At 45.1% G+C, this 16077-nt stretch overlaps 1 protein-coding gene across 1 annotated transcript; it reads left to right on the top strand.

Annotated features, from left to right (window-relative positions):
• The first annotated feature begins 13806 nt into the window (after positions 1–13806).
• On the top strand, positions 13807–15644 carry LOC127293243 (uncharacterized). Its single transcript, XM_051322824.1, has one exon. The coding sequence runs from the start codon at positions 13973–13975 to the stop codon at positions 15248–15250; it is 1278 nt and encodes a 425-aa protein (XP_051178784.1). The 5' UTR covers positions 13807–13972; the 3' UTR covers positions 15251–15644.
• Positions 15645–16077: the final 433 nt, after the last annotated feature.

The following is a 16077-nucleotide window of genomic DNA, read 5'->3' as shown; positions in this document are numbered from 1 at the left end:
CCCTTCTTAGAGAATTTGGTGGTATAGCAAGAGAGGCTAGAAAGGTCTTTGCTAAATTTAATATGCTTGGTTCTTATACCAATTTTGTTAGTCTCCTTGAAAAGATGGATATGGATAGAATAAAGTACACTAATAATATTAATGATGGAGGGGAGATCAAAGCACCAATACCATGTAAACTCTTAGCTATGAATGATGCACTAGAAAATAACTATGCTTGGCTTGTTCCTGAAAATTTGTTTGATGAGAGTAGCACGCCTAAGATTAATGAAAAGGGAGATTCTAAAACTTATGTATCTAATATACTATGCATAGTTGAGAAAAATCCACACCCCGCTGTAGAAACCCCATCATTCGATAATACTTGATACACACTTTCTGCGCCTAGCTGAAAGGCGTTAAAGAAAAGCGCTTGTGGGAGACAACCCATGTTTTTACCTACAGTACTTTGTTTTTATTTTGTGTCTTGGAAGTTGTTTACTACTGTAGCAACCTCTCCTTATCTTAGTTTAGTGTTTTGTTGTGCCAAGTAAAGTCGTTGATAGAAAAGTTCATACTAGATTTGGATTACTGCGCAGAAACAGATTTCTTTGCTGTCACGAATCTGGGCTGTTTTCCCTGTAGGTAACTCAGAAAATTATGCTAATTTACGTGAGTGATCCTCAGATATGTACGCAACTTTCATTCAATTTGAGGATTTTCATTTGAGCAAGTCTGGTGCCTCGATAAAATTCGTCAATACGAACTGTTCTGTTTTGACAGATTCTGCCTTTTATTTCGCATTGCCTCTTTTGCTATGTTGGATGAATTTCTTTGATCCACTAATGTCCAGTAGCTTTATGCAATGTCCAGAAGTGTTAAGAATGATTGTGTCACCTCTGAATATGTTAATTTTTGTTGTCGCTAACCCTCTAATGAGTTGTTCTAAGTTTGGTGTGGAGGAAGTTTTCAAGGATCAAGAGAGGAGTATGATGCAACATGATCAAGGAGAGTGAAAGCTCTAAGCTTGGGGATGCCCCGGTGGTTCACCCCTGCATATACTAAGAAGACTCAAGCGTCTATCGACAACATTATCAGGTTCCTCCCCTGAAACTATATTTTTATTCCATCATATCTTATGTGCTTTGCTTGGAGCGTCGGTTTGTTTTTGTTTTTTGTTTTGTTTGAATAAAATGGATCCTAGCATTCACTTTATGGGAGAGAGACACGCTCCGCTGTAGCATATGGACAAGTATGTCCTTAGTTTCTACTCATAGTATTCATGGCGAAGTTTCTCCTTCGTTAAATTGTTATATGGTTGGAATTGGAAAATGATACATGTAGTAATTGCTATAAATGTCTTGGGTAATGTGATACTTGGCAATTGTTGTGCTCATGTTTAAGCTCTTGCATCATATGCTTTGCACCCATTAATGAAGAAATACATAGAGCATGCTAAAATTTGGCTTGCATATTTGGTTTCTCTAAGGTCTAGATAATATCTAGTATTGAGTTTGAACAATAAGGAAGACGGTATAGAGTCTTATAATATTTTCAATATGTCTTTTATGTGAGTTTTGCTGCACCGGTTCATCCTTGTGTTTGTTTCAAATAAGCCTTGCTAGCCTAAACCTTGTATCGAGAGGGAATACTTCTCATGCATCCAAAATACTTGAGCCAACCACTATGCCATTTGTGTCCACCATACCTACCTACTACATGGTATTTTCCGCCATTCCAAAGTAAATTGCTTGAGTGCTACCTTTAAAATTCCATCATTCACCTTTGCAATATATAGCTCATGGGACAAATAGCTTAAAAACTATTGTGGTATTGAATATGTACTTATGCACTTTATCTCTTATTAAGTTGCTTGTTGTGCGATAACCATGTTCACTGGGGACGCCATCAACTACTCTTTGTTGAATTTCATGTGAGTTGCTATGCATGTTTGTCTTGTCTGAAGTAAGAGAGATCTACCACCTTATGGTTAAGCATGCATATTGTTAGAGAAGAACATTGGGCCGCTAACTAAAGCCATGATCCATGGTGGAAGTTTCAGTTTTGGACATATATCCTCAATCTCATATGAGAAAATTATTAATTGTTGTTACATGCTTATGCATAAAAGAGGAGTCCATTATCTGTTGTCTATGTTGTCCCGGTATGGATGTCCAAGTTGAGAATAATCAATAGCGAGAAATCCAATGCGAGCTTTCTCCTTAGACCTTTGTACAAAGTGGCATAGAGGTACCCCTTTGTGACACTTGGTTAAAACATGTGCATTGCGATGATCCGGTAGTCCAAGCTAATTAGGACAAGGTGCGGGCACTATTAGTACACTATGCATGAGGCTTGCAACTTGTAAGATATAATTTACATGATACATATGCTTTATTACTACCGTTGACAAAATTGTTTCATGTTTTCAAAATCAAAGCTCTAGCACAAATATAGCAATCGATGCTTTTCCTCTATGGAGGACCATTCTTTTACTTTCAATGTTGAGTCAGTTCACCTATTTCTCTCCACCTGAAGAAGCAAACACTTGTGTGAACTGTGCATTGATTCCTACATATTTGCTTATTGCACTTATTATATTACTCTATGTTGACAATATCCATGAGATATACATGTTACAAGTTGAAAGCAACCGCTGAAACTTAATCTTCCTTTGTGTTGCTTCAATACCTTTACTTTGAATTATTGCTTTATGAGTTAACTCTTATGCAAGACTTATTGATGCTTGTCTTGAAGTGCTATTCATTAAAAGTCTTTGCTTTATGATTCACTTGTTTACTCATGTCATATACATTGTTTTGATCGCTGCATTCACTACATATGCTTTACAAATAGTATGATCAAGGTTATGATGGCATGTCACTCCGGAAATTATACGTGTTATCGTTTTACCTGCTCGGGACGAGCAGAACTAAGCTTGGGGATGCTGATACGTCTCCGACGTATCGATAATTTCTTATGTTCCATGCCACATTATTGATGTTATCTACATGTTTTATGCACACTTTATGTCATATTCGTGCATTTTACGGAACTAACCTATTAACAAGATGCCGAAGTGCCGATTCTTTGTTTTCTGCTGTTTTTGGTTTCAGAAATCCTAGTAACGAAATATTCTCGGAATTGGACGAAATCAACGCCCGGGGTCCTATTTTGCCACGAAGCTTCCGAAGTCCGAAGAGGAGACGAAGTGGGGCCACGAGGTGGCCACACCCTAGGCGGCGCGGCCCCCCTTGGCCGCGCGGCCTGTGGTGTGGGGCCCTCGTGCCGCCTCTGACCTGCCCTTCCGCCTACTTAAAGCCTCCGTCGCGAAACCCCCGGTCACGAGAGCCACGATACGGAAAACCTTCCGGAGACGCCGCCGCCGCCGATCCCATCTCGGGGGATCCAGAGATCGCCTCCGGCACCTGCCGGAGAGGGAATCATCTCCGGAGGACTCTACGCCGCCATGGTCGCCTCCAGAGTGATGTGTGAGTAGTCTACCCCTGGACTATGGGTCCATAGCAGTAGCTAGATGGTTGTCTTCTCCCCATTGTGCTTCATTGTCGGATCTTGTGAGCTGCCTAACATGATCAAGATCATCTATCTGTAATTCTATATGTTGCGTTTGTTGGGATCCGATGAATAGAGAATACTTGTTATGTTGATTATCAAAGTTATGTCTATGTGTTGTTTATGATCTTGCATGCTCTCCGTTACTAGTAGATGCTCTGGCCAAGTAGATGCTTGTAACTCCAAGAGGGAGTATTTATGCTCGATAGTGGGTTCATGCCTCCATTGATATCTGGGACGATGTGAGAAAGTTCGAAGGGTGTGGATGGGCTGTTGCCCCTAGGGATAACATCTGAGGGCTGTGTTCAAGGATGTAGGTCCTAGTTACAGTACGCGCAATACTTAATGCAATTGTCTGTTGTTAGCAACTTAATGGAGGGGTTCGGATGATAACTTTGAAGGTGGACTTTTTAGGCATAGATGCATCTTTGGATGGCGGTCTATGTACTTTGTCGTAATGCCCAATTAAATCTCACTATACTCATCATAATATGTATGTGCATGGTCATGCCCTCTTTATTTGTCAATTGCCCAACTGTAATTTGTTCACCCAACATGCTGTTTATCTTATGGGAGAGACACCTCTAGTGAACTGTGGACCCCGGTCCAATTCTCTATCTTGAAATACAATCTCTTTTAATACTGTTCTACTGTTTTACGTAAACAATCATCTTCCACACAATACGGTTAATCCTTTGTTACAGCCAAGCCGGTGAGATTGACAACCTCATCTGTTTCGTTGGGGCAAAGTACTTTGGTTGTGTTGTGCGGGTTCCACGTTCGCGCGGAATCCCTGGTGTTGCGCCGCACTACATCCCGCCGCCATCAACCTTCAACGTGCTTCTTGGCTCCTCCTGGTTCGATAAACCTTGGTTTCTTTCTGAGGGAAAACTTGCTGCTGTGCGCATCATACCTTCCTCTTGGGGTTCCCAACGAACGTGTGAGTTACACGCCATCAGTTACGCGTACAGCACGCGTCCATTGGGAACCCCAAGAGGAAGGTGTGATGCGTACAGCGGCAAGTTTCCCTCAGTAAGAAACCAAGGTTTATCGAACCAGTAGGAGCCAAGAAGCACGTTGAAGGTTGATGGCGGCGGAGTGTAGTGCGGCGCAACACCAGGGATTCCGGCGCAAATGTGGAACCTGCACAACACAACCAAAGTACTTTGCCCCAACGTAACAGTGAGGTTGTCAATCTCATCGGCTTGCTGTAACAAAGGATTAGATGTATAGTGTGGATAATGATGTTTGCAGAGAATAGTAGAACGAGTATTGCAGTAGATTGTATTCGATGTAAAGAATGGACCGGGGTCCACAGTTCACTAGTGGTGTCTCTCCGATAAGAATAAGCATGTTGGGTGAACAAATTACAGTTGGGCAATTGACAAATAAAGATGGCATGACAATGCACATACATGTTATCATGAGTAGTGTGAGATTTAATTGGGCATTACGACAAAGTACATAGACCGCTATCCAGCATGCATCTATGCCTAAAAAGTCCACCTTCAGGTTATCATCCGAACCCCTTCCAGTATTAAGTTGCAAACAACAGACAACTGCATTAAGTATGGTGTGTAATGTAATCAATAAATACATCCTTAGACATAGCATTGATGTTTTATCCCTAGTGGCAACATCACATCCACAACCTTAGAACTTTCTGTCACTGTCCCAGATTTAATGGAGGCATGAACCCACTATCGAGCATAAATACTCCCTCTTGGAGTTACAAGTAAAAACTTGGCCAGAGCCTCTACTAGCAACGGAGAGCATGCAAGATCATAAACAACACATAGATGATAGATTGATAATCAACATAACATAGCATTCACTATTCATCGGATCCCAACAAACGCAACATGTAGCATTACAGATAGATGATCTTGATCATGTTAGGCAGCTCACAAGATCCAACAATGATAGCACAATTAGGAGAAGACGACCATCTAGCTACTGCTATGGACCCATAGTCCAGGGGTGAACTACTCACACATCACTCCGGAGGTGACCATGGCGGTGAAGAGTCCTCCGGGAGATGATTCCCCTCTCCGGCAGGGTGCCGGAGGCGATCTCCTGAATCCCCCGAGATGGGATTGGCGGCGGCGGCGTCTCTGGAAGGTTTTCCGTATCGTGGCTCTTTGTACTGGAGTTATTCTCGACGAAGGCTTAAGTAGGCGGAAGGGTAGGTCAGGGGGCGCCACGAGGGCCCCACACGCTAGGGCCGCGCGGCCAGCACCTGGGCCGCGCCGCCCTGTTGTGTGGGCGCCTCGTGCCCCACTTCGTATCTCCCCCGGTGTTCTGGAAGCTTCGTGGAAAAATAAGATCCTGGGCATTGATTTCGTCCAATTCCGAGAATATTTCCTTACTAGGATTTCTGAAACCAAAAACAGCAGAAAACAGCAACTGGCTCTTCGGCATCTCGTTAATAGGTTAGTGCCGGAAAATGCATAAATATGACATAAAGTATGAATAAAACATGTAGGTATTGTCATAAAACAAGCATGGAACATAAGAAATTATCGATACGTTGTAGACGTATCATGGGTTCATGCCTCTAGTAATCTGGGAGAGTGACAATAACTTCTAAGATTGTGGATGTGTTGTTGCTAGTAGGGAGAAACAATAATGTTTTATCCAAGGGTAATTTTATTGTTTACTTTACACACATAGCTTAATGTGATTATCTGTTGCTTGCAACTTAATACTGAAAGGGGTGCGGACGCTAACCGGAAGGTGGATTATTAGTCATAGACGCAGTTGGATTACGGTTTATGTATTATGTTGTAATGCCCAAACGAATCCCATAAAAGTTGTCTTGCTATGTATAGATTTTATTCTGTCAATTTCCCAGCTGTAATTTGTTCATACAACATCTATTTATCTTTATGGAGAGACACCACTAGTGAACTGTGGACCCGGTCCTTTTTTTCCTTTACTCTGATACAACCATCATGTTCTGTTTACTTTCTGCAAGCACTATTATATTTTCATTCACTGCAAACATCTCCTTCCACACCATACGGTTAACACTTTGTTACCAGCAAAACCAGTGAGAATGACAACCTCACTGTGAGTTGGGGTAAAGTATTGCGATTGTGTTGTGTGTAGGTTTCACGTTGTTGCTGACGCTGGTAGTGCGCCCTGCTAATAGTCAGCATGCAACACCTTCAGAAGTCATGCTTTTCTCCTACTGGTCAATTAAACCTTGATTTCTTACTGAGGGAAAACGTGTTGTTGTGCTCATCGCACCTTCCTCTTGGGGTTTCCTAACCGCTTCCACAACCGTTACCAAGATTGTCTGGCGCCGTATGCTTGTGACGGTACAGCACGCGTCCGTTGGGAACCCCAAGAGGAAGGTGTGATGCGTACAACGGTGAGTTTTCCCTCAGTAAGAAACCAAGGTTATCGAACCAGGAGGAGCCAAGAAGGTTGTTGGTGGCGGAGTGTAGTGCAGCGCAACACCAGGGATTCCGACGCCAACGTGGAACCTTCACAACACAATCCAAATACTTTGCCCCAACTTAACAGTGAGGTTGTCAATCTCACCGGCTTGCTGTAACAAAGGATTAGATGTATAGTATGGAAGATGATGTTTGCAAAGAACAGTAAGAACAAGTATTGCAGTAGATTGTATTCGATGTAAAAGAATGGACCGGGGTCCATAGTTCACTAGTGGTGTCTCTCCGATAAGAAATAGCATGTTGGGTGAACAAATTACAGTTGGACAATTGACAAATAAGGAGGGCATGACAATGCACATACATATCATGATGAGTAGTGTGAAATTCAATTGGGCATTACGACAAAGTACATAGACCGCTATCCAGCATGCATCTATGCCTAAAAAGTCCACCTTCAGGTTAGCATCCGCACCCCTTCCAGTATTAAGTTGCAAACAACAGACAATTGTATTAAGTATGGTGCGTAATGTAATCAACACAAATATCCTTAGACAAAGCATTGATGTTTTATCCCTAGTGGCAACAGCACATCCACAACCTTAGAACTTTCTGTCACTGTCCCAGATTTAATGGAGGCATGAACCCACTATCGAGCATAAATACTCCCTCTTGGAGTTACAAGTATCCACTTGGCCAGAGCCTCTACTAGCAACGGAGAGCATGCAAGATCATAAACAACACATAGATGATAGATTGATAATCAACATAACATAGTATTCCATATTCATCGGATCCCAACAAACGCAACATGTAGCATTACAAATAGATGATCTTGATCATGTTAGGCAGCTCACAAGATCCAACAATGATAGCAGAATGAGGAGAAGACGACCATCTAGCTACTGCTATGGACCCATAGTCCAGGGGTGAACTACTCACACATCAATCCGGAGGTGATCATGGCGATGAAGAGTCCTCCGGGAGATGATTCCCCTCTCCGGCAGGGTGCCGGAGGCGATCTCCTGAATCCCCCGAGATGGAATTGGCGGTGGCGGCGTCTCTGAAAGGTTTTCCGTATCGTGGCTCTCGGTACTGGGGTTTTCTCGACGAAGGCTTCTTATAGGCGGAAGGGTAGGTTTAGGGGCGTCACGAGGGGCCCACACAACAGGGCGGCGCAGCCCCACCCTTGGCCGCGCGGCCCTGGCGTGGCGGCGCCTCGTCGCCCCACTTCGTAATCCTTTCGGTCTTCTGGAAGCTTCGTGGAAAAATAAAACCCTGGGCGTTGATTTCGTCCAATTCCGAGAATATTTCCTTTGTAGGATTTCTGAAACCAAAAACAGCAGAAAACAGCAACTGGCTCTTCGGCATCTTGTCAATAGGTTAGTGCCGGAAAATGCATAAATATGACATAAAGTGTGTATAAAACATGTGAGTATCATCAATAAAGTAGCATGGAACATAAGAAATTATAGATACGTTTGAGACGTATCACCGTACCTGGAGCACCATCACCCATCCTTGCATAGAGACAGTTGGTTAAACCATGTGTGATGGGCTAAATCAGTCGTGTCCGCTATGATACTTCTCCACAATATAAATAGTACTACTCCTTCCGATTCATATTAAATGTCAGTATTATGGATGTACGTAGAACTAAAATGTGTGTTTAATATGGATTGGTGGGAGTAGTAAAACAAGAGAAGTAAAGCTAAAAATATCAGAAATTCATCTCAGGTGCATATGCTCCATTTACTTAGAAAACACATTTTAAAACGCGAAAAATATGAAAAAAATATCACATTTACATATCCCCATTTTATGTTTGGTCGTAAAGTTTTGGGAAAAGATTTAAAAAAATTGTGCTCTATGTAAAAAACAAAAAATACCCCGTGAAAACCCTTATTTGGCACCAAAATTTGTCCTTATTTAGCACCATATAAAAAGTCAATTTTTTTGTAAAACAACTTGGTGCACACATAGGTTCTGAAGATCTCGACGCGACATATTTTTATAATATTTTAACATTTTGAGGTACGATTAAATATATTTTAAATAAACAAAGCATAGGCACCCGAGAGCCAAAATGTTGCTCTCCAAAAAAATTGAGCTTTGTCCGTGTTTCTCAACTAATATATCTTTGCTTCATTTCAATCAGAAAATTACTAAAAAATGAAGAAACAAAACATTGACGAGATATGACTAGGCATGCTCTATCCGACAAAACTATGCCATAGCCTAGGAATGGCATCTCGACTCCACTTAGTATGCAAGATGGATGACGTAAAAGAAAATGTCTATGAATATAAATATTACTCCTGCTAGTGAAGAACACATAAGACAGGAACCAAAAGGGGGTATAATTATGTTCATCGACTATTTGGCCACTCCAGTAACGACTTGTCGTCAATTTGGGTGATTGTCATTTCGGGTACCGACAATGACGAACGAAAAATTCCATTCTTGTATGAAGATGCAACCAGAACATACAAGGAAACAAAAATGGAATCTCTCAGTGTAAATTTTCCCTAAAACACTATGTAAGAACAAGAGAAAGGTTGATGATAAAATAAAACACAAATAGTGAATTGGGAATATTCCAATTCCAAAGGAGTGTGCATGTAAACAATTCATTTTCTCATCACGAAAAAGTTTATATTCTACCCCTATAGGTTACAGGCTGTACACTCCAACCCAATTGACCTTCTACCAGTACAGCCTGGAGTCATGGTTGAGCTAGAGTTGATGATACTATGTTTCCCAATTTCCAGTGACAGCCCAGCCGAATTACGTAGTAAGTATATGTTTGGCAGTATTTCTATAGCAAAACTAAATATAAACAACAAACTAAGATAAATTGTCTTGTTATAGACTATCTAATATTTTTTATTCACTTTGTATTGCACTGAACTATCAGTCCATACTACTACCTAGTATGATTTATGTATAGATGTGATTTTAAATTTACTTCTGATAGACGTTTGAACTTCAATGGATAATATACACAAAGGTAAATGAGCTCCTTGTCTTTAGAATATTACTACCAGATTTACTAACATATTTTATATCATCGTACTATTAGTACTTGTTGTACTAATGAAGTAGAAAAATAAAAACCAAATGTGTATATCGAGGACTACTTAAAATCCAATGGGAGAAAATGAAATAAGATAGGATTGGTAATTGCTATCGTCTTTTGCATTTGGAGTACAAAGGAATGAAATACACATAATGTATTTGAGATTGTGGTTTCCGTTAGTTCACACAAAATATGAGTCTTTTCAACATAAGCAATAGAAAAAAGCTACGATTCTTATAAGATTCAAAATCGAATGAGTATGAGATTATGTTTTTAACCGGTAGCGCCGGCGGGGGAAAAGTCCCTCGGGGCGTGGCGGCGGCGGGGGCCCTTCCTCGTCGCCGCGTGGAGATCGGCGGCCGGATCCCCACCTCCTCGATGCTTGGCGGAGAAGACGCGCGTGGGACGGGCGACGGCAGCGGCGGCCCTCCTCCCGTCGGCTGTCCCCTGGCGGACCGGTCAGCGCGGGTGGGATGGGCGGCGCTGTGGTCTCCCTCTTCTCGTCGGCTTCCCGCAGTACTCCGGCAGGGGTTGGTGGTGGGCGGCGGCCAGACCCTCGGTCTGCGCCATGCCATCCACCCCCCGCCTCTTGTTGGTGCGTGGAGGCGATCTCGGGCATCTTCCGCGACACGAGGGCACCCGGGGCAGCAGCCTTGGGTTTGACGGAGGAGGTGGCCTCTTCTTCGCCGGAGAGGGTCGGCCTGCGGTTGGTGGTGGTGGATTTTTGATCTATCATCGCCATCCGGCGGTGAGACGGATGTGCATGGAAGCCGGCGATGGTGTCACCGGTGGAGGGTTGGGTTGGCCAGCCCGGGATGGTCGCCGACGTGGGGGTCCGGCCTGAATAAAGGCGGCGGTCCTATGGCCTCTCTTGCGTGAAGAGGAGGACCTACCGGAGGCCTAGACTCGTGATCTGGCCGGAGGGTTGAGTTCCGGAAGGCTCCGCCGGCGAATGTAACAGTGCTTTGCCTGGAGTTTGCTGGATCGGAGGTATTCGGTCGTGCGCACCCATGCGTTTATTCCGACCGTTTGGTTCTGGAGGGAGCGGCGCGAAGCTCTTTTTCTGTGTTGACATCAAGTGACTATGGATCCATGATGAAAGTCGGAAGAAGAGAATTTCATGAAGGCCGGAGGGGAGGACTAGCTAAGGGAGGTTCAAGTCTCCGCGCTGTTGAGGGGCTTGCTTGGTGTCCGGGCTTCACAGCAACGGTATGAAAATGGGGGCGACAATACATGTGAAGCGCAGAGTCCTACCTTTCAGGGTGAAAACCCAAGGTCCGCCTTAACTGGTTGTGCACAGCGGTGACCTTAGTGGAGGCATTGTTTTGAGAGTGGGGACTATCTTCAGGGTGAAAACCTAAGATCTTTGATCGGGCGACGGCGGTGTTGGAGCACTGTTCCCTTCTTGGAGGCGTCGTTTTTTGGAGAGTCTGCAATTCAGGTGTTGTCATGGTGGTGGTTGTATTGCTGTTGTTAGGTCGGTGATACTATAGCGGGACTTTTGTTTCTTAATTTTCTTTTCCTTTTTTTGGCTGTGTGCATCCGTAGTGCCATTAGGGTGGTGCGTTGTTGCAGAGGCTGGGTGTAATTGGTATCTCTCGATATTAATATATTCCCTTTATCGAAAAAAACTGGTCCATAGTAAATAATGCAATAATCTTAGATAAAAATTTCGTGGAATATATAAAATGAATCAATTTTCCAGAGCACACATGTTTATCTTTGTTTGGATTTCATCCCATTCGAATATAAAAACATATTAACATGTACACAAAGTCACAAGGTTTTAAATTCTTCAGGACACGGTTATGAGAACTCGATTGTCCTAGCTGCAGTAGAAGTAGTAGTAGCCCTAGTAGTAGTAACAACAGTAGCAGTAGTAACAGTAGGAGGAGTAGTAGTAGAAGAAGCATCAATAATAGTATTATTATTGTAGGGATAGAGTGCGGTGTTTTTGTTATTGAGCTCAAGTGAGTTCGGGATTTTAGAAAATATAAAATGTTGTTAGAAGTTTAAAAAAAAACTGTTTTTCCTATGGATACATATACATACTTGCATAATTGTGTCTCCAAAATGGCAAGAGGAAGTTGATTTTTCTTGCCGCATGTATTTCTTGCGTGTACATAACATATGAAATATGATCTAATAAAAAAAGTTCATTGAGTATCTTCCTAAATTTTCAAATTAAACAAAAGGAAGTTTGTATATGAAACAAAATGAAGTTTATGTTTATTTAAAGAACTACCTCGATCTCAAGAGCTAAAAGGGCTACTTGTGTACTATTGTTGCTATTGTAACATGTAAGTGCCATAACATTTGTGTTGTTTATACTAGATTGTCCTCAGTCATCATGGTTGTGCTAGATACACGACTTAGACTAATGTGCAAGTCAGCAGATGACTCGGTTCCACCTCTCATGGGCATGGTGATGTTAATCTGACTCACACGGACTCGGCTGAAGTGTTGAGCGAGTGGTACTAAACCATATTGAGACACAACGAGCAAGTCATCAACTGTATGTCTCAATCAATAGAATCCTTAGACATGAGGTGATTGCAGGATCCGAGTTGTGGATTGGCTGAATTTGGTTATGGTAAATGTTGTTTTGTGACAAGGCATTTATAAAGGCGGAGTTCAGGTCGACTGAGAATCAAATTGCATGGCGTGAATAAAAAATATGGGATTTCCCCCCTCCAACTTAGAGAGATATTTTCTAGGACCTCTCGGATGATATGATTCGGAATCATGACCATACACGACTCAGTTTGGTGTTAACCGAGGAGGCTGACTAAAAGTTAGTCGAATGAATCACATATCACAGATCGAGAAGAGAGTCGAGCTACTAAAGGAATGACAATAACTCGCCCATAGCATGATAAGGTATGCCGTGAAGCAAAAGGGACTTGGATGAAAGTCACATTGGAAAAGTTTGTCTTCCTGACTATGATATTTGGAGTTGGCATGTTCTGCTAGGAGTCGCTACCGATCGATCGATTGCAAGTCAGAATCGAATCATGTCCAAGTCGCCATGAGCCTATGTCGTCACACATATCCTACTAATAATTGAGTCGGTTGGGTTGGACTCGAGCCGGACATGGAGTGGTCAGCGACTTAGAGTCGCGGTGACCAGATTAGGGTTTCAGTAAGTGGGTTGCAAGTGTTATGAAACTCACATTTACTATCTATATATCGTGTGGGGCAGCGGCTGCCCAAAGTGCATGGTTAAACTATTCCCATGTGTTGGGAATCCTAGAGCGCCACTCTAGTTCAACTGCCAAATCAGGCCTAGCAGTTTATCGTCGGTGCTCATCCTCCTACGTGTGGATACCGACAGAGGTGTTGTACGTTCAACACTTTGACGATCGTGGATAGGATTGGAGACTTCACTGCCTCGCCAATCGCGCTTCATCGAGATTCCGCACATGCACATCTAGTTGTGATCCTCGTGGCCTTCTATCTTGGTTAGATCTTACTTGTTCTTACCTACACCTAACTCTTTATCGAAATACATCTACACCTTCCTATATCTATGGACTATGGTAAGCAACTAAGTTACCATCATACATGTTAGTTCATGGTGATCGAAGCGTTCGCGTGAACCAGCAATAAGAAATGCCAAAGTATAAATAGCGAAAAGGCAAAGGAAAACAGAGCATGGTGGCGGAGGCAAGTGGTGGGGCCGGGGGAGCTTGGGGCCCTCTCCTTTGGCCTTGGACGGCCAATGCCATCCAGTTTCTCTCCTTCCCCCCTGCCTACAAATAGCCCTCCGAGTCCGAGCTCACCACCCAAACCATCCGTGCCAACAACAGAGCAGCTTCTTGTGTAGCAGCAAGAGCCACAAGTGATCTAGATTGCAGAGCAGCAGCAAGACGTACTACACTAGCTAAATCAGCAGCTCCTTCACAGGGAGCAACTTCGCATCTTCCTCCACAAGTCGAAGATGTCGGTGGCCGTGTGCCGTGTCCCGGCGGCGTTCCAGGCGCCTGCCTGGCTGCGCCCCGCCGAGCTGTACAAACCGGAGGTGGTGGTGGCCGACGACCGGCCTGCTCAGGTGGACATCTGGAATGCCATCCAGGCCGCCGGCGTGGATGACAAGGTGGCCGCCGCCAAGAAGGTGGTCTCCAAGCCATACGTCAGTCCGCGCGTGCGCCGGTCGATGAGCCAGAAGAGCCTCGAGATCTGCACCGAGAGCCTCGGCTGCGAGACCGGCTCTGGCGACTTCACGGCCTCGCTGGACGCCGTCGACATGTTTAGCCTCTTCGGTTCGCCTCTGCCGACGGCACCCGTCGAAGCAGAGGAGTCTTTCTGGCAGCACAGTGCGGCCTACTCGGACGAGCAGGCTGAAGTGAAGGACGACCTCGTGGCAGTGAACTACCACCGCTCGGGCGTGAGGCGGTCGCCGCCCCGCTCTTTCCCGCCGCCGCTGCCGTCCATGTCGAGCCGCGACGGGCCGTGCCTGAAGATGTGCTCGAGCCGCCAAGACGGGCGCCTCGTCATGGAGGCGGTGGTCGTGAGGCCGCGTGGGTACCTCCAGGCGAACCGCCAGGACGGCCGCCTCTGCCTCTCCTTCATCGAGTGCTCTGCCCGCGGGCAGGGTGCTGCAAGCAACAGCAGCACCGGGGCGACCGAGGCATCGTCCTACTTCCCGATCGTGGAGGACAAGTGCGAGCAGGAGCAGGAGGTGGCCATGGAAATGGAGGAGGACGACGAGGACGAGGAGGAGGTGGAGGTGGTGGACAGGGGAACCGTCGTGGAGGTGAAGGTCAGCTCGCAGCCCCAGGCGCCCGCCGCCGCCAAGGTGCACCGGTCGACGCTCGTCATCAACAAGTTCGTGGGCAGCACGCCCTTCACTTTCGACCAGCCCCGCGGGCAGCACGCGGACGCGCCGCTCCCCGAGCCGTCCGCCCGCGACGATGCGGCGCCAAAGCCAACGCTGCGCCGGGTGCCCTCGTCCACGACGACGCTCGCTGCCGCGGTGGCGGTGGCGTCGACCGAGACCGGCGCCCCTCCCACTCCCTGCGACGACGACGACGAGGACGAAGGGTGCGGCGGGCAGCACCCGTCGGCCTTGGCGACCACCGACAACAAGCAGCAGCATCTCCTCCTCTTCACCTCGCGGCGGGGCGACAAGCACGACCTGCTGCAGAGCGTGCGCCGGTGCCGGCAGCTGCGGCAGAACCCACTCTTCATCCTCGAGCCGTACTGCATTGCCACATGAAAACCGCACGTGCGATCAACCACAGCAAAGACGAAGAAAAAGCACACAAAAAAAATCCAACATTGCACTGCTGCTAGTGCGATAGTTCGGTTGCTAGGCTTAAATTAATCGAGCACGCGCGGTGCTTCATTCGCCGCCTACTATTCCCGGTTAGCTAGTCGATTAATAACCTTATTAGTCCATGGTCACCGTGGCTGCTGCATGCCGGGCTTTTTTGTGACACATGCCATGTGTTGCTATCTTTTTCCCGATCGATCGGTCGGGTCGGTGTTTGGCCCCGATCATGCAGCGGCTGCCTAATTCGGACGTGACCTCGAGCACTGCTCGTGCTGTATGATTTCCAGTGTGATTTCAGTAAAGAATTGTTCAATGAATTAACAGATTGTTGGCTAAAGCTTGTGTGCCGATCCAGTTTTGCGTTGATGTGCTTGCCATTTTCATGCATATGCAATGATGAGCTCGTGCTGCCTACTTGTTGTATATATCCGTCAGAAGATTGAGAGTGTGAGACAACGTACCTGCGTGTGCCCTGCCCCTTCGGCATTCGGCTATAACACCTCGTTTGGCTCACATCATTTCGGGCCGAAATAGAAAAAAAAACAACTCATATGATTCAAATAAAAATTTGTTTAGCTGTGGCGGTATCGGTTACGGAATTCTATTGAGAATTTTATGGTTTTCATTCCATATCTAACTTCAGTTCCTTCCGGTACCCTGTCATTTAAACATTTTTCCAAATAAAATGAAATGATGGTTGCCAAACAAGCTCTTAGCAATCGATCGATCCTGCGGAACAGTTAGACACACATGACACTTGTTTGCCACTC

Source organism: Lolium perenne, chromosome 4 (genome assembly GCF_019359855.2).
Source record: "Lolium perenne isolate Kyuss_39 chromosome 4, Kyuss_2.0, whole genome shotgun sequence".
Lineage (NCBI taxonomy): Eukaryota > Viridiplantae > Streptophyta > Magnoliopsida > Poales > Poaceae > Lolium > Lolium perenne.
This window is presented reverse-complemented; position numbering and strand designations above follow the sequence as displayed.